General features: G+C 36.1%; 1 protein-coding gene across 1 annotated transcript in view; it reads right to left on the bottom strand.

The window, feature by feature from the left end:
* The window catches only part of VPS13B (vacuolar protein sorting 13 homolog B), a 439495-nt gene that overhangs the window by 350191 nt on the left and 73537 nt on the right, over nt 1-15767 (bottom strand). Inside the window, exon 16 of the mRNA XM_065668694.1 lies at nt 15237-15361. Within this exon, the coding sequence (XP_065524766.1) occupies nt 15237-15361 (125 nt within the window). The remainder of the gene's footprint in view (nt 1-15236; nt 15362-15767) is intronic.

The following is a 15767-nucleotide window of genomic DNA, read 5'->3' as shown; positions in this document are numbered from 1 at the left end:
AGTAAAGTCTACTGGTCCTTTTCAGGTACCTTTCATTCCTTTGCAGGAATGGAAGTTGAAGAAAATAAATCCATTTTTATAGAAAAAAAGAAAGCAAAGCAGGGGGAAGTACTGTACCATGTGTGCAGCAAATGTTGCTTAAAGGAAATTTTAACTAGACCTGGCTAGTGATGAAAGTACATTTATAATTCAGGATTTATTATAATAGTTTTGAAAAACAAATAATGCATGTAAAAGAACTTAAAATATAAGTTTGCTACCAAACTGCACCTGTTAATACAGAAAATCCATCATTAATAAGGTATTGAGCTATATTTAACCAAGTTTTATGACCCAAGAGATATATCCAAGCAATAAGTGAAAATACAAGTACAAATAATTTTTTTTCAGTAAAGCAAGTCAGATCTGTGTTTCTATATTGTACCATTAAATTTGTATTAAGCATCTGAATATGACTTCATATCAAAACTCATCACCATATTAAAACAGTTATAGCACGTAGCTGGAGTCTAAAACCACTATTTAAACTGCACTTTAAAAGTTTAAGAACAATAGAAATAATTATTTCTCAAATCTTTGCACTCAAGAGTTAAGATGCAGTTCTGAACATATGTTCATTTAACTGAACAGGTTAAAAACCTACCAATTCAAACACTCTTCTCTAGGGGAAAATAAATCCTAATGTAACTAGCAGGATAGGCTACTCATTAAAGCTGAAATTGGACAAGTTCCAGAATAAATTTAAGGAAATATGAACAAGCAAGTCTTGCTGTGTAGTGGCATGGAGTGAAAATGAATCTGTCCTAATTAAATGATTTTTAAATACACTTTGGTTGTACCCCAGTTTGCTGACAAACTGTAATACAGACTTGCTGAAATATTTGGATAAATCTGGTATACCATTAAAGAAAATAGTTTTCTTCACTGTTTTTGAATGAAAACATTAATTGGTCCTTATTATATCCTGTGCATAGGCACCAATATAACCAATCCATGTATGTTCACAGGCCTGCTACAAAATATCTTCAGTTTGTAGACTTCAGGAACAGCAACTCATTCTTTTAAAATCAACACCTCGGAGCGACTGAAAGAATATAGTGGTGAACAGCTGGGTTCAGAGGTTTATATAGAGTCCCCAACTGCAAGGCTGGAACCTGCAAAATGTTTCCAAAAATTTAATTTTTGTTATTACTCATATCCTGTACAGTAAAATACGATTAGTTCATTTTTTCCAAAATAACAAAACCAGTAACCTGCTACTAGAACCCAGCAACTGTGTCTCAGAAGAACCTGAATGCAATTTAAATGCTTAAGTAACTTCAGTCAGCATTTGCACTCCTTGCCTCTTAGGCAAAAAAACAACCTATGCTGGTTTTATATTTGACATAACCAAAGGCTTCATCTGCATACCTATAAGAAATCCATATTTCTACTTAATCTGATCTTTCACATCATTTTAAAGAAAATTAAAATGTTGATCCTTTTACTTAATATTTAAGCATTTGGGTAAGGGAAACAATGTCTAGCTACTTTATGACAAATATCAAAAATCTGAAGACAGCCTGCAGGGAGAAGAAATGGAAAGGAGTTAACTACTACAGTCCTGGAATTATTTAGCTGTTGTTACTTTTTTTAATGCAAGAATGAAGTCATAAATCAATAATTGTCAAATAAATAATTAAATCTGCTTTTGAACTCTTCATTCCAAAAATATCTGCAACACTGATGTCCTCAAAACCTCTTCTATAGGCTTCACTAAAGGCTGCCTGACATCTTATGTCCTGTCTTACAGAAGAATTTTCAGCAGCTCCAGGTGCCTTAGCCTCTTACTTGTAAGAAACACTGCTACTCATACAATTTATTACAAAGGAGAAAACAGTGAACTTCAAGATTCACCAAACTTTTTTCTTTTGTTTAATGAATAAAACAAAACAACTTGTTCTGTCTGAAAACCTTAAATAAGGGATTAGAAGCGAACAAGATGATCATTTGAAAACTGACTTCTGTATACTATTTTTTTTAATGAGTTCTGGAATTGAAATTGTCACTGATGAAACACGTTTGTAAAGTGTTAATTCATATGTGAACTTCAGTAAAAACACAGATTTCCTTGAAATAACAGTGACAAAATAATTCAGGCAAAGTACAAGCTTCAATATGTTTTAGATGAACAGAGATTATCCAGTCTCAATTTTTGGTACAGTTTATGTTTTAATGGAACAATAAAACCTAGCTTTATTCAGCAAAGCAAATATAAATGCATTACTACGAAGGAAAAGAATTAATATAATCAAACAAATTTCTAAAAAGAAGAAACTTTACCAAAAAAAATCCCTTCGAAAAAAAGAATGCAGGACTCCGAACATACATGTAAGGAGCTCTAAACTTGGATTGGTTTTAAAATAACTTAGTTTATTTTGTTACATCTGGACATTAAAAGTTATTATCATTAGATTAAAACTGATGATCATTACACGCACCATCATCAGATAACAATACTGGTTTGTGGAGCAACAAGGAAGCAAGAAGCAGTGACCTCAGTGGGGTGGTTACTGTAACTTTATCTGCTGTGAGACACAAAGAGGAAAATGTAGAAGGCTGAAAGAAAAACAAATGACCTGGAATGTGAGGGTAGGAAAGTCTTCATTTCCCTCAGCTTGAATCTAACCACACTGAGCATCAGATGAGTCTTTCCACCCACTGGATTGAAAGTTTCAGGAAAAAAAAAGGAAAGAAAGCAGCCTATCTCCACTTCGAGTTAAGTCACTGCCAATGCACTTCAAAATACAAAGGATCTGAAATAAAAATGTGTTGATACCAACAAATGGAGAGGTTTCAGGATTTTTGGACACACAATAAACCAAATTGGCTGCTAAAACTGTAATGCAGGAACATGTTAAACTTGCAGCTGCATTAGAAAAACGTATTTAGGATGTTTAAATCACAATCAGCTTACTCGCTCTGGGAAAGCTCACCAATGGGAGAGATGCTAAGGATGAACTCCCATCAGATTGCAAGTGGAGGTCAGGCACTAATTACTCTTTCTTCCTTTGGGGAAAAAAAAAAGAAATCCTTTCCTCACCACTAGTCAATACTTCTCTCCAGAAAGAATCATTAAAGTGATACGGGCAATCCATAAAAGAATAAAATTCAAAGTTCTCTGCTTTGAGATTACAATATGAGCCCTCAGCTTGCTTTCTGTCCTTAATATATATGGCTAGCTTTAGACACATTATCAACCACCTGAATCTTGTGCATAAAGTTACATCTTTGAAGAACTGCATCTTCAGAACTCCACAAGGTGTGTGTGGGAATCAGAAAACAAGGGATAGGAAAGTTTCCTTATGGAATGCAACTAATGCCAATTAAGGACATTTTTTCTTACACTTCAAACATGTATTCTTTCTTTACTTCTGTGAGATCTGTAAAATTTTTACTTGAATCTAGGAAACTTATTGCCATTGACTGTGTATATTAGTAGAAGGGATATGACATTTAGCTGCATTATGTTTAAAGAGATCCAACTATAAGGTCCATGAGAAAAATTGGTACGCATTATAGTGACCAAAGATAAAACATATTTAAAAAGACAAAACAAAAGAAAAACCACCAGAAAGACATTTGGAAAGAAGCAAGGACTTCTTATAGGGTTTGATGAAGGCAGTACAGAGGGAATCAAACCAGAAGCAGAGCACTTTTACATCTACTATATGTTCCAGAGAACTAGCTCTTACTCAGTAAAGCAGCAAAGCTAAAATAAATGTAATCATTATCATTTTCCTTCTGGTAAATGATAGTTTCGGGGGTGAAATCACCTGGAACTTGGAGATGCTGTAACTAAACAGCTACAGATGACCAAGACCACCAAAACCACTAGAGCTTACTTAACAGGTAAAAGTTGCTAGAGGCAACCTCCAAACAGCAAGTATCTTTGTGGTTTTTTGTAAATCCAGTATCATTGCTTTGGATACTGCAGTGGAATCTCATCTCAATAGCCATAGGGCTGGAACAGGGTTTGGAAAAATGCCTTCCCACAGAGCAGCCTGCTTTACTGTCCAGAGAAGCAACTCATCCTCTCCCTTTTCCTCTATTCCTTCCCCCTTCACTTAGAAGCAGCAGCAACAGCTATTAAATCAATCCTCTAAATCTGCCACACAGAGCCATTTGGTTGCCATTAGCAGGTAAAACAGGGAGCCAGGAGGACTCAGAATCACATTGGTGCTCAGTGAAGAAAACTACACTGGCAAACAGTCATCTGTTGAACATGATGCCACAAAACAAGAATAGGACACAAAGGCTCCTGCCGTTTGGCAGAGATCCACACTTCATCTAGTGTTATCAGGACAGCAAGAGAACAGCAGCCATAAGATGCTAAGAACAGCATCTACTTCCATCATCCTTTCATGCTGTCAGAAGTAAGAGCAGCAGCTCTTAGAAGCCATTCCTTCAATCTGAGGGAAATTCATACAGTAGCTAATAATCGTTATTTACAAAATATTTCCGTATGGTACAGGATATTATATTGTAGGATAGAATTTTCCTGAATTACTAGGAGTACAAATAAGGATTTGTTATACAGATTTTTATCCAATGTGGTTCTATGATCTCTTTAAATTGCAGTCGTTTATTATTCCTAGCACAGCTCAAAATTTGGCATCTTAAATAAAAAGTAGTTACCTTTCACAAATTTATTTCAAAATGCACAGGTATTTCATTTCTTAGTCTATTCCACTCTATTCATGATTTCAAATTTCAAACTCTTTTCCCACTCCAAATTTCCAATGAGACTTTATTGTTTCTTCCAGCACTTTGATAATTATCAGTCAAACACGTTCAAAACTTACATACACATTATTTACAAGAATACAGCGCAGCTCATGGGCCCTATCTGTGGTGAGGACCCTTCCATTTTCCAGAGCCAGCACAGCTGACCAGATGAGCCTATCCCTGTGGAAGGAAAAACTTGAGTGCTGAGCTGTATTTTATGCAGAGGAAAAGTTGTCATCCCAGAAGACAACGATTCACGTGCATACACTGCACAACAGCAGAAAAAGTATAAAGGCTGTTAAAATGATAATATTGTGGCCTCACTAATTTGCAACCTCAAATGAACTTTAAAGGCTACCAGAACTATTTAAAGCAAAACATTATATCCCAGTAAATGCATGCACTTTTTACTTCAAAGACTACAACTGTGGTTAAGTCTAGATTTACCATCTTAAGCACTGAGACTGGCATTGACTTTACACTATTCTTTCATTAAAAATAATACAAAAGCTTTGAGGCAGATTCTATGGATATAGGGAGGTTTGTGTTCAGTTTTGGTCTATTCACTACCTCTATTTCATTACTTAAAAACCTCCACAAGCCCTAGTGAGTCTTCAAGACCATCAAAATTATTGTATACACACATACTGAAGAAAAGATACTGTCAGTAAAACACGTAAGAAAAACATTTTCTTGCTGTAAAATAGGTCCACAGCCAAATCCAATAATTATGCAAAATAAGAGTATGACAAATACATGTACTTTAACAGCAATCAACTTAAGTCAGTGACAGCATTATAACGATTCCATTTCAATTTGCCCCTTTCAAATACAAAAATCAGATTCTTAGTTCTGCCATTGTGCATGTATGTGCACATTTCTTGACTACCAAAGGAATATTCGCATCATGCTTACCAAATATACTTCCTTCTACTTGATTGCTCATTTTGGAATCAGCTATTAAACCCAAAGGAAAAGCTAGTTAGACAACAGTGAACAAAACTAATTAAAAATTTATTATATAATCCTGTAGGCTTTTTTTTTTAATACATTTTACAATGGATAAAAATTCTGATTAGTTGAAAAAAAATAATCCACAATTCTATAGTGTCTCAGTCAACATAATCCTTTCCATCTCTCACATCAGTATCAGAAGCACCTGCAACAGGTATAACTGATTTCCAAATCTGTTCTGATAAGCAGACTTTACTCTCACAGTTTACTGTTCTAGGGCCTCATCTCGCATGAGCCTAACTTCAGTTGTTCTCTCATTCTTCCTTTTTTGCTCAAGTTGCCCCCTAATGTTCTCATCCAAAACATATACTAAAATTATAGTTCAGAAAGTGGGAGCTGATACCATTAGAAGATCAAAACCCAATGAAAATCAGACAGTGCCTTCCAGACATATAGGCCCAGTGGAGGTCCAAAGATTAGTATGTCTTGAGTACAGTACCTGCTACTCAGTATGTACAGCTCAAAGGTTTACTTAAACTTTTTAAAGGTGTTACTAAAGAAATAGTAGTTTTAAAAATTAATACAAAGCTATAAACAACTAGGACGAAAGTGCTTGAGTAAAAATGGTCAGGACGTTTCCCTGTACAAAAACAATACACTTAGCCTTAGCACTTAGCCTAGGACCAAAGACAGATCCTGATATATGAGGACTATTCCCATGGAAAAGAAAAAGCTCATCTATGTCTCAAAGGAAACAAGCATAAGGAGAATAAAACAAAAAACAAATAAAGAAACAAAAAAAGGATCCTGGACACAGGACAGTAGGCTGCTCCTGCCTAGAGATGAACACAGGTGCAGTAAAGCTTCTATGGTATTATGGACTGCTGAACATCCCCATAAGCCTTTCTTTTTGGTTTACTTGCTGCTCCAAGTGAAGACAAATACAGCTTTTTAATAAAATGGTTTTAGTCACCACCTAACATGGTTACCAATTTCAACTGAGTGTGACATTAACTTGCTTGTATAATTTAATTTAATTGTATAGATTATGCTTGCATAATTTAAGACCATCATTAAGACTACTTCGCTCCATGTGGAAATGATGCCTACCACCTGAGAGTGAAGCTCTGCAGAGTCAAAGAAGAATACGCTACAGCTTGTCCATTAACATAACAAGGCTCCATAAGCATAAAGAAGGTATCCATAGAAAGATAAACAAAAATCAACAATTCTATACAGCTTGTTCAATAAGCATATAACTGATTCAAGAAGCCCTTAAACATACAACTCTGGTAAAGGAGGATTATTTGATACACGATGTGAATAGTAAAATTTCAGAAACATAATTCAATAGGGAACTATACCAGAAGTCCTAAAGCATGAAAGACGATCTACATTTTCCTTCAAGTCACTGTATTTAGCAACTACAGCCTTTTAAAATAGTGCTTTCAATCCTATCAACACCCGTCGCATATTCTTAAAAAGAAATGCAAAGATGAAAGGTAAGAGAACAACTGCAAACACTAAAGCTCACTCCTTCAAAATCCTGTGTGCTAACCAACACTTAAATGGGGCAGGCTAGCAGGATGACACCGCCATTGACCTCCATGTCCTTCACTTTCAGAGTACAAGTTTCAAGCAGGCTATGTCCTTATTTGCTAAATAACGCAGGCCAAGCGCAAGCTCCCATAACGGCCTGTGGCTGTGCACACAGTTCACCTGTCAGCTTGGTCCCTGCCAGTCTCAGGCCACAGCAGCTGGCACGTTCACAAGCAATGCTGAAGAGACCAAGCATGCCAGAAGCTGTCCCCATCCACAGTGTGCAGACAAAGTCTGACCATATCCTTCTTGAGTGTTTTATTGTTGCTGTTTTGTTTGGGTTTTTTTCTCTCCTTTTGGCAGCAGAAGGAAAAGCTACTGGTGGGCATGTGGATATCAACTGAGCCACAGAGGCCACCAGGCCTCAGGTCCACAGATTGTTTTCTGGAATGTTTTATTTTGTAGAACACACACCAGCTCAGAGACTGTATTGCTCTTTGTGATTCACAGATGCACTTCAAGGGGGAAGGCCTGAAGCAGAGGTCACTAAATTGCAGGCAACATCTCAAGAAATAAAGGACAAAACATGTGCAAAGAACTGCCATCAGTGGATCTTTCTGTCCAGAGTTTACATGAGTAAAGCGACATAACCAAGAATATTACTGAAAATCCCAACCAGATATTTTCTACAGATAAGGATAACACTAAGAGCAACAGAATTTTCTAATACATCTAATACAAAAGGAATATATATTAGGGATTCAAATTTTCTTTACTATTTATGCTGCTTAGCAGCACTTCAGCTTTAAGACAGTAAGTATTTCACACATTTTACCAGTCTCAAGTAAAGCAAAATGTGGCTTTAACTCTGAAAATCCTACACATTTTGAAATAAATGACATTTGCTTGTTTCCAGTGTGAATGCCAGACAATACTGGATAAAGTATTCACCATGTGCAGTCACTTTCCCAGGACAGATAGATATTAGTTAATAGGCTTAATTTACTTACGCTAAAGAGCCTTAACAATTAGTTTGGCTAAGTAACTACACTGAAAACTCTACAGATGACCACCCTTTACTGTCAATTTTGCTGACTTTCCTCCTCATGGACAACACTAAAAAAAATACAACTGCTTCCAATTTACATTGATTAAAAGTGCACTTTTAACAGATTTGCTGAACGCCGCCTGCCACATCTGCTGAGAAGCAGTGACATTAAATCTGGACTTGATTTAAAAAGGCAAAAAAATTAAACTAGAGGTTTCCAACTGAAGTTAATTTGTAGTCACACTAATCAAGCTGCAAGTCATGTACTCAGAATGCAAAACACCTCCTGCACAGAGGGCTGCTCTTGGTAACTGACAACAGCTCCTTCCACAAGAGTGCACTTGGAAAGTGCCTCAAAATGTTCATGTTGAAACTTGATATGCCAGTATCACTGCAGATTAGTAAGTGTTTCACACAAGTTCCTTACGCATCTCCATCCTTATACACAAGCATGGCCTACTTCAAATTTTATAATGAAAGATACGTGACACCATGTTATCAATAAGAAACCATTCTGTTAAAACTAAGTCTTAAATCACCACATATTACTATTCACAAGTTGCTATGATATACTTACATACTTACTCCTCATACACAAGGATGCACAGTAAACCAAATTTCTTATAGTGTCAAATTCACAGCTTACAACAGTGAATTTGAAAACGTCCTGCAAACATCTACCAATTAATTAAAAAAAAAAAAAAAAGAAAAGGACAAAACCCGATCTAGTATTTATGTTCTCTGATGCATTTTCTGGGTGATGGCAGAGAAGCAGGGAAGTACACAGTGCTGAAGCAATCCAGTGTACTCCCTAGATCGACCATTCACATCTGACGCAATTCTACACAACCACCTCTGCAGAACCCAAGAGAATGACTATTTCTGTCTGCTTTTGCACAGCCCATATCACTGGCATATCTCAATAGCTCAAACAGGCTTTTACATGTGCTAGGTCTAACTCACATGATGCTGATGTGCCTGAAACCCTTTCCTGCTCCAAACACGGATGGCATCTGTTCAGGCATGTGATCTCAGATCTTTCCCGTTTCGAAGGATACCCTGAATTTTCATCTGGCAGTTATATCCAATTACTGACATAACTAATAGTCACAACTGAATGCCACCAAATGAGTTTCATGTGTTTTCAACCTGTTTCTGCTTCTGACCCAGGAAACAAGCATACCCCTCAACTGCCCATGTGAAACACAATCCACATCCAATCTAAATTGACATTACTCTTGATTTACTGAGACTAGTCAATAAAAAGGGGCTGCCAAAATCAAGACCCAAGCGTCAATTTATTGGAAAACTTCCTAGATTTATGATCTAATGTTCACAGTCTGTGGATATCTGGCTCTGTGTTTCCTGCCAGCAGGGCCTGCTTGCCTCTTAGTATAACTGCACAGATGCATGTGTGTCTCAGTATAACAACTGCATGATGGCTAGGTCCCATGACTTTCAGGGTCAGAAATCCGTGATTTCTAGTTCTAAGCAACATTACTCCATCGGACATGCCCATAAAAAATGTTTCAATCAAAAAAGTAATAAAGACAGTTCACCTGATCGCCCATTATATACTTTTAATCTTCTCAGTAGTGAACAGCAAAACCTGAAATGGCCTGCTCTTAATGAAGCAGCACTTTGTTGGCAAAGGCCACATATGCAGGAGCTAAATTCTTTGCTAAATAACTTCTTACTGTGCAGTAAGCCAGATCTTCATCTACTACATTGCTTGTAGATCAACACAAACTGCTCTCACTCTGGTATAAATTCCCTGATACCATTAAAAACACACGGGATTTTCAAGATGACCCACAAAGCACACATGAGCAGGTGCACATCCCGAGTCATACTGGAGCTTAAATGAGTTTACAAGCTTCTGTGAGGAGTCTAACAATTAATTCTGTCAATACAAATACAGTTGTATGTAATACGACTACATGGCCTTGATTAAGGGAGCGATATTTGCCTTGTAAGGGATACATGACAAGAAAATGGAAGCAAAGCTGTATAAAAACAAAAAAACCTTTACAGAAGCAAAAGCTTCAGCAGAAATCCAAAGAGCAGTAACACAAGGTCTTTAGAATCTTCAGGTTTTGTAATGTTAAGTGAGAAATTAAAAAAATTCAACTAAATTATGTGTACATAGTAACCAGTACAGTCCTCATGTCCTCAACATAAAAAGGACATGGAGCTGTTGGAGCAAGTCCAGAGGAGGGCCACGAGGATGATCAGGGGATTGGAGCACCTCCAGTATGAAGACAGGCTGAGAAAGATGGGGCTTTTCAGCCTGGAGAAGAGAAGGCTGCGTGGAGACCTCATAGCAGCCTTCCAGTATCTGAAGGGGGCCTATAGGGATGCTGGGGAGGGACTCTTCATCAGGGACTGTAGTGACAGGACAAGGGGTAACAGGTTAAATCTTAAACAGGGGAAGTTTAGAGTGAATATAAGGAGGAAATTCTTTCCTGTTAGGGTGGTGAGGCACTGGAATGGGTTGCCCAGGGAGGCTGTGAATGCTCCATCCCTGGTGGTGTTCAAGGCCAGGCTGGACACAGCCTTGGGTGACATGGTTTAGTGTGAGGTGTCCCTGCCCATGGCAGGGGGGTTGGAACTAGATGATCTTAAGGTCCTTTCCAACCCTAACTATTCTATGATTCTATTTGGCAAACACACGGTGACAGTCAAAATAAAAGCTAGGAAGTCAGGTTAGGAAACAGATTGCTGATGTTCAGGTTGCTGCCAAAGTATGTTTCTCAATAGCATTGTATAATAGTTAGCCAGAAGGAGGTCATGACCTAACATGCCACTCTAATGTAAATGTAACAGATTCTACAGACACAGTAAATATTTACCTTTACAGTTAAATCTGTGTTGAAATATTAAGAACAGACATATAAATGTTCTTAAGAGTTCATAAAAACAAAGCCTACAGAAAATACACATATATATTCCATGCGAGGATCTTTATATCTACAATTCCACAATGATCTTCCAGTACTATGAGGGCACATATTAATAAAATAATTACATCAGGACTGTAAACCCACATCTTTCATAAGTGAAGTAAGTGCCATCATATCTCTGAGCGGCTGAGGTGCCCAGCACATGAAACACATGACTTCCTTTAAAAGCAAATTTTAAACTTTTGTCAGCTTTTGTCAATAAAAACACTAAAGGAAAGAAAATCTCAACTCAAATCTCATGTTCCAACACAAAATCTTACTTTATCAAGAATCCTTCCCCACCAGGAATTACATGGCTATTAGCACACTGCCTACGTTTAAGCTGAACTTTATTTCGTAAGACACTACTTGCAGAGAACAGCTCAAAAGAAAGAATCTTTGCAAAAATTGTATCGATGAGCCTCCCAAAGATTTTGTTTGTTTACTAAGATCTACTTGCAAGTTTCTGTTCCAGATTTGTTCTGATAGAGTAACAACTCAGAACAATCAATTAACTGCTGTGTACTCTAATCATTAAAGTGCATGCCATGAAATCCTAGATACTCATTTACCCAGCAAGCACTCAATTTTTTGATAAAAGGTTCATTCACACACTCAAATTTAACATGATCAGCTATTAGTTAAGTCTGTCCTCATGTTTCCTTGCAGACAGCAAGCCAGCAGCTATTCCTTTGGTCTCAAAATGAGAAAGAGAAGACTCATTATCAAGGTAACACATTCCTTCAAAGTAGACTACTGGACTAAGAGGCTGAATAGAAAAGATGCAGGGATAGATCACATCATCCCCATTTACAACCTTATTCCACCAATATTTAAAGTCTCAAAGCCTATCACAGGTGGAAACAGTAACGGAGAACCTTCACACAGTCCTGATAAAGGAAAATTAGAGTCTGAACACTTTTCATAGGAAGGGAATTTAGAGTAGATAGGTGAAGAAAAGAGAAAAAGCAATAAAATGACACACATAACTGGAACAATATCCAGCTCAAAATATATCGACAACATACTCCACTATCAATCCAGCCATGACAAAAATAAAGGAAGGCAATTCAGAATCTATATTCTTTAATGTTACTTTAATATTCTTCAGAACCACAATAAAGTGATATAAGTGACAGAGTGTTATGACACTGAAATGTCTTACACTAGATTACCTCATCTGTTACCACAGACATTGATTGTAGCCAAAAGAAAAAAGTAATAAATAAATAAATCAGCTAATTCTTCTCAAGATTTCTGTTTGGCAATAAACATTCTTGTCATTCATTATAGGCTTTTAACCAGATTCTGCTAATTCTCAGTTGGTTTTAGACATCCTCTTGAAAGCTGCTTTACAATATGGCATGCAACACTACATAAAGTAGTTGTAAAATATTGACATTAACATTGTATTTTGCATCTTGTTATGTCTGACAAAAACAAAAGACCAGATGTTTTTGCTTTCATATAAAAATAGATTAGCTATACAATTTAAAAGATGTCCATGACTTAGTTAACTAGCGAGCTTGAGTGTATTTCTTTTATAAGAAGAAACTGCATTAACTGAAATTAAAACAGACATCAATCTAGTAGGTAAATGAAACAACATTTTTGTAACATTTATGGTTATTTAATGGACTTTACTGGGCCAATGTTGCTGAAATTTCATCAGTTAAAACATGCTACCTATGCTTATCAACTAGTTTTAAAAAATAAATATTACTGCATTTTTTATACATTTTGAGATTATTATATTGAAACTAGAAAAGAAAGCTATTCTACTGATTTATGTCAGAAATAAAGTTGAGATTTTCACTGCTAACTCAAAACACACTACCTGAGGGATTCCATAACAGTTCATAAAACGTCTTTGTTTTTAAAAGGCATGGTCTGTGGTATATATTTTCTATGAAGAAATAGAGGAACACATGTAGCATCAGATGTGTGTACTTTAAGAAACTCTGGAATGTGAAATCGAAAAGACCAAATAAAGCAGGTGGTATAATTTGGGGGAAGGACTGAATTTGAGTTTAATGACATTACCAGGTTATCCTACCAGACTAATTCTCACTCACTGCATGACTTCAATGAAGCTCTCAGTCCTCATGCTGATTTCGATTTAGTTCAAGTGCTATTTGATGCGTTTCATCTGGAGTTTTATTCACTTCAAACTACACTTCATTTAACCAGGCTGCTGCTGTACTCATTTGTTTTTCTACTTTATTACCCGCAAATTGGTGTTGCTTACTTTAGATAAATTGTTGGGATAAGTTAATTTTATATAATTATTTCACACTGTTAATAAATAAATAAGCTTTAGAAAGATATTCTATCACAGGGAAAAATGTGAGCAAACTATCAAAATTATTTTAAAATACACTAGACCACATTAAGCATTGGTCTTAGATGATCTGCTAATAAGTGCTGATAGATCATTTGCTATTTTAAGTCAGGACCATCCCCCCGCCTCCGCACCCCAAAACTACTGTTCGCTTTTATTTGTCTATGTCATTAGTCTACCATGCTCTATTTTCCAGCTGGGCACACATCGTAATGCAATGTGTTTTTAAGAGAGAGAAAGTGAGCAAGACAGAAAGCATGAGAGAAACAGAGAATGGCTGAGAAACAGAGAGAACACTAGCCCAAGACCATGCACACACGAGACAGAGCATAATGGCAACCATGCAACAGCACCTGTGGAAAAGCATAAGAAACCAAGCATGAGCAAGCAAGAGATCGAGTGCAACAAGCACAAGCACACACAAAAGAGAGCACCAAGGGCACTCATGGGAAAGCACCAGCACTTGAATACCATAAACTTGTCAGATGACAGATTTTTTCCAACTACTTTTCATCTCTAAAACATTATTTTTGTTTCATACATCTAATCATGGGGTTTATAATGTACTAAAGAAATTTAAGATTACCACCAAACACTAATTTATTTCTTAAGTTTACTAACAAGGATCACTGACCAGAGCTTAGTGTTAAATGTCAGGTCATGTCAGGAAGGGCTGTCAATCCTACCAGAGTACTGAAGTACTCTGATTAGTGCTGATTATGGGTCATCCTGGTAACATCTTTTAATTTTTAGCAAACTGCCATAACAGAACACCAATTAATTTGAAGTAGTTACTACTTTTCAAAACTATTGATGGAAAATATGAAAAAGTCAATTAGGCTGCTACCACCTGGTGGTGTGCTGATTATGCTAAAAATGTCATATTTAACACGGTATCACAACCTAAGAGAGATTAACTAGTATATAAACTTTCACAAACAAATGTTACAAATTAGCTATATAACACAGTGTTTGAAGGCAAAATATTTAACACATTATCCTGCTTTTCTGTTATCACATTCTTTTATGTAAGATTCTTTATATGGATTTAGTCATAATGTAGTCTTTGAGCAGATAGCTACTGCTCAAAATGAGGGATAAAGAAAACTAACATGCTGCCCAAAGTACTGCCACAATACACATTTACATTAGTTTTTATAAATACAATTTTTAATTAATAAAAACTATTACATACTGACATTAATGTGCACAAGATTTAACCTGTAGGGATGAATTTAAAAACTGAATTTCTGTGGCATTAAAGAAAAAAAAATTACACAGCTCATTTAATAAAAAAGCACAGAATTATTTTCAGAACCTGATCATAATGTTAAAACGCTTCCACCTGTAATGACCAACAGAAATAAAAGTCTACAAGAGACTGTCTTTTTGTGGGGTTATGGTGTTTTGGGTTCCTCCCCCACATTTTTTGCTTTTTATTTGGTTGAGTTTAAAACAGTGTCCAGGTTTCAGCTATCCTTACAAAGAAATTTGTTATTCATAACAGACTTAATAGGGGAATATGACAGAAGAGACGGCAAAATTAAGGGATTTATATGGAGCTTGGCATTTTTAAATCACTCATTAGAAACCCCAAAATAACTGAGTACATTACTTAAATAAATTGTATATGCTTAATGCTCACCAATATTTGGGAAACTTGACCAGCTTGCCATAAACCGCAGTACTGAATGAGGGAATAACTGGAACAGGGATGCAGTACAATCCTTTACTGTCCAAAGAAGTCAGCGCTGCTTGAAAACCAAATATCTGAAACAAATCGGGTTGGTCAAAGGGTATACTATTGCCTGATTAGATTACTTTCAGTTTACTTTTATAATATGATACACACATTTTTAAATATACGCAAATACAACAAAACCTGTGCATTATTTTTAGATACTTTATTTTCCCCTCAAACACAAATATAACGACCCAAATCTACCTAAATAAATGTCCACACAAAAATGCATATAAAAAGTATCTTCTTCATTCAAAAAATAAGGGTTAACTGTGCTCTGAATTAAAAAAAAAAAAAAGCCAAATTATAATTACCAACTAGAATACATTATTCTATATCGCAGATTGCACATTGCCTTTCATATAAAGTAAGTGTTTTTAATTATAACAACATGGGCCTAAAAAAGTGGTATCTAAAGAAATTAGAAGCTTCCCT

This window comes from Lathamus discolor, chromosome 2 (genome assembly GCF_037157495.1).
Source record: "Lathamus discolor isolate bLatDis1 chromosome 2, bLatDis1.hap1, whole genome shotgun sequence".
Classification (NCBI taxonomy): domain Eukaryota; kingdom Metazoa; phylum Chordata; class Aves; order Psittaciformes; family Psittacidae; genus Lathamus; species Lathamus discolor.
Note: the sequence above shows the minus strand (reverse complement) of the source record. Positions and strands in the feature narration are given on the sequence as shown.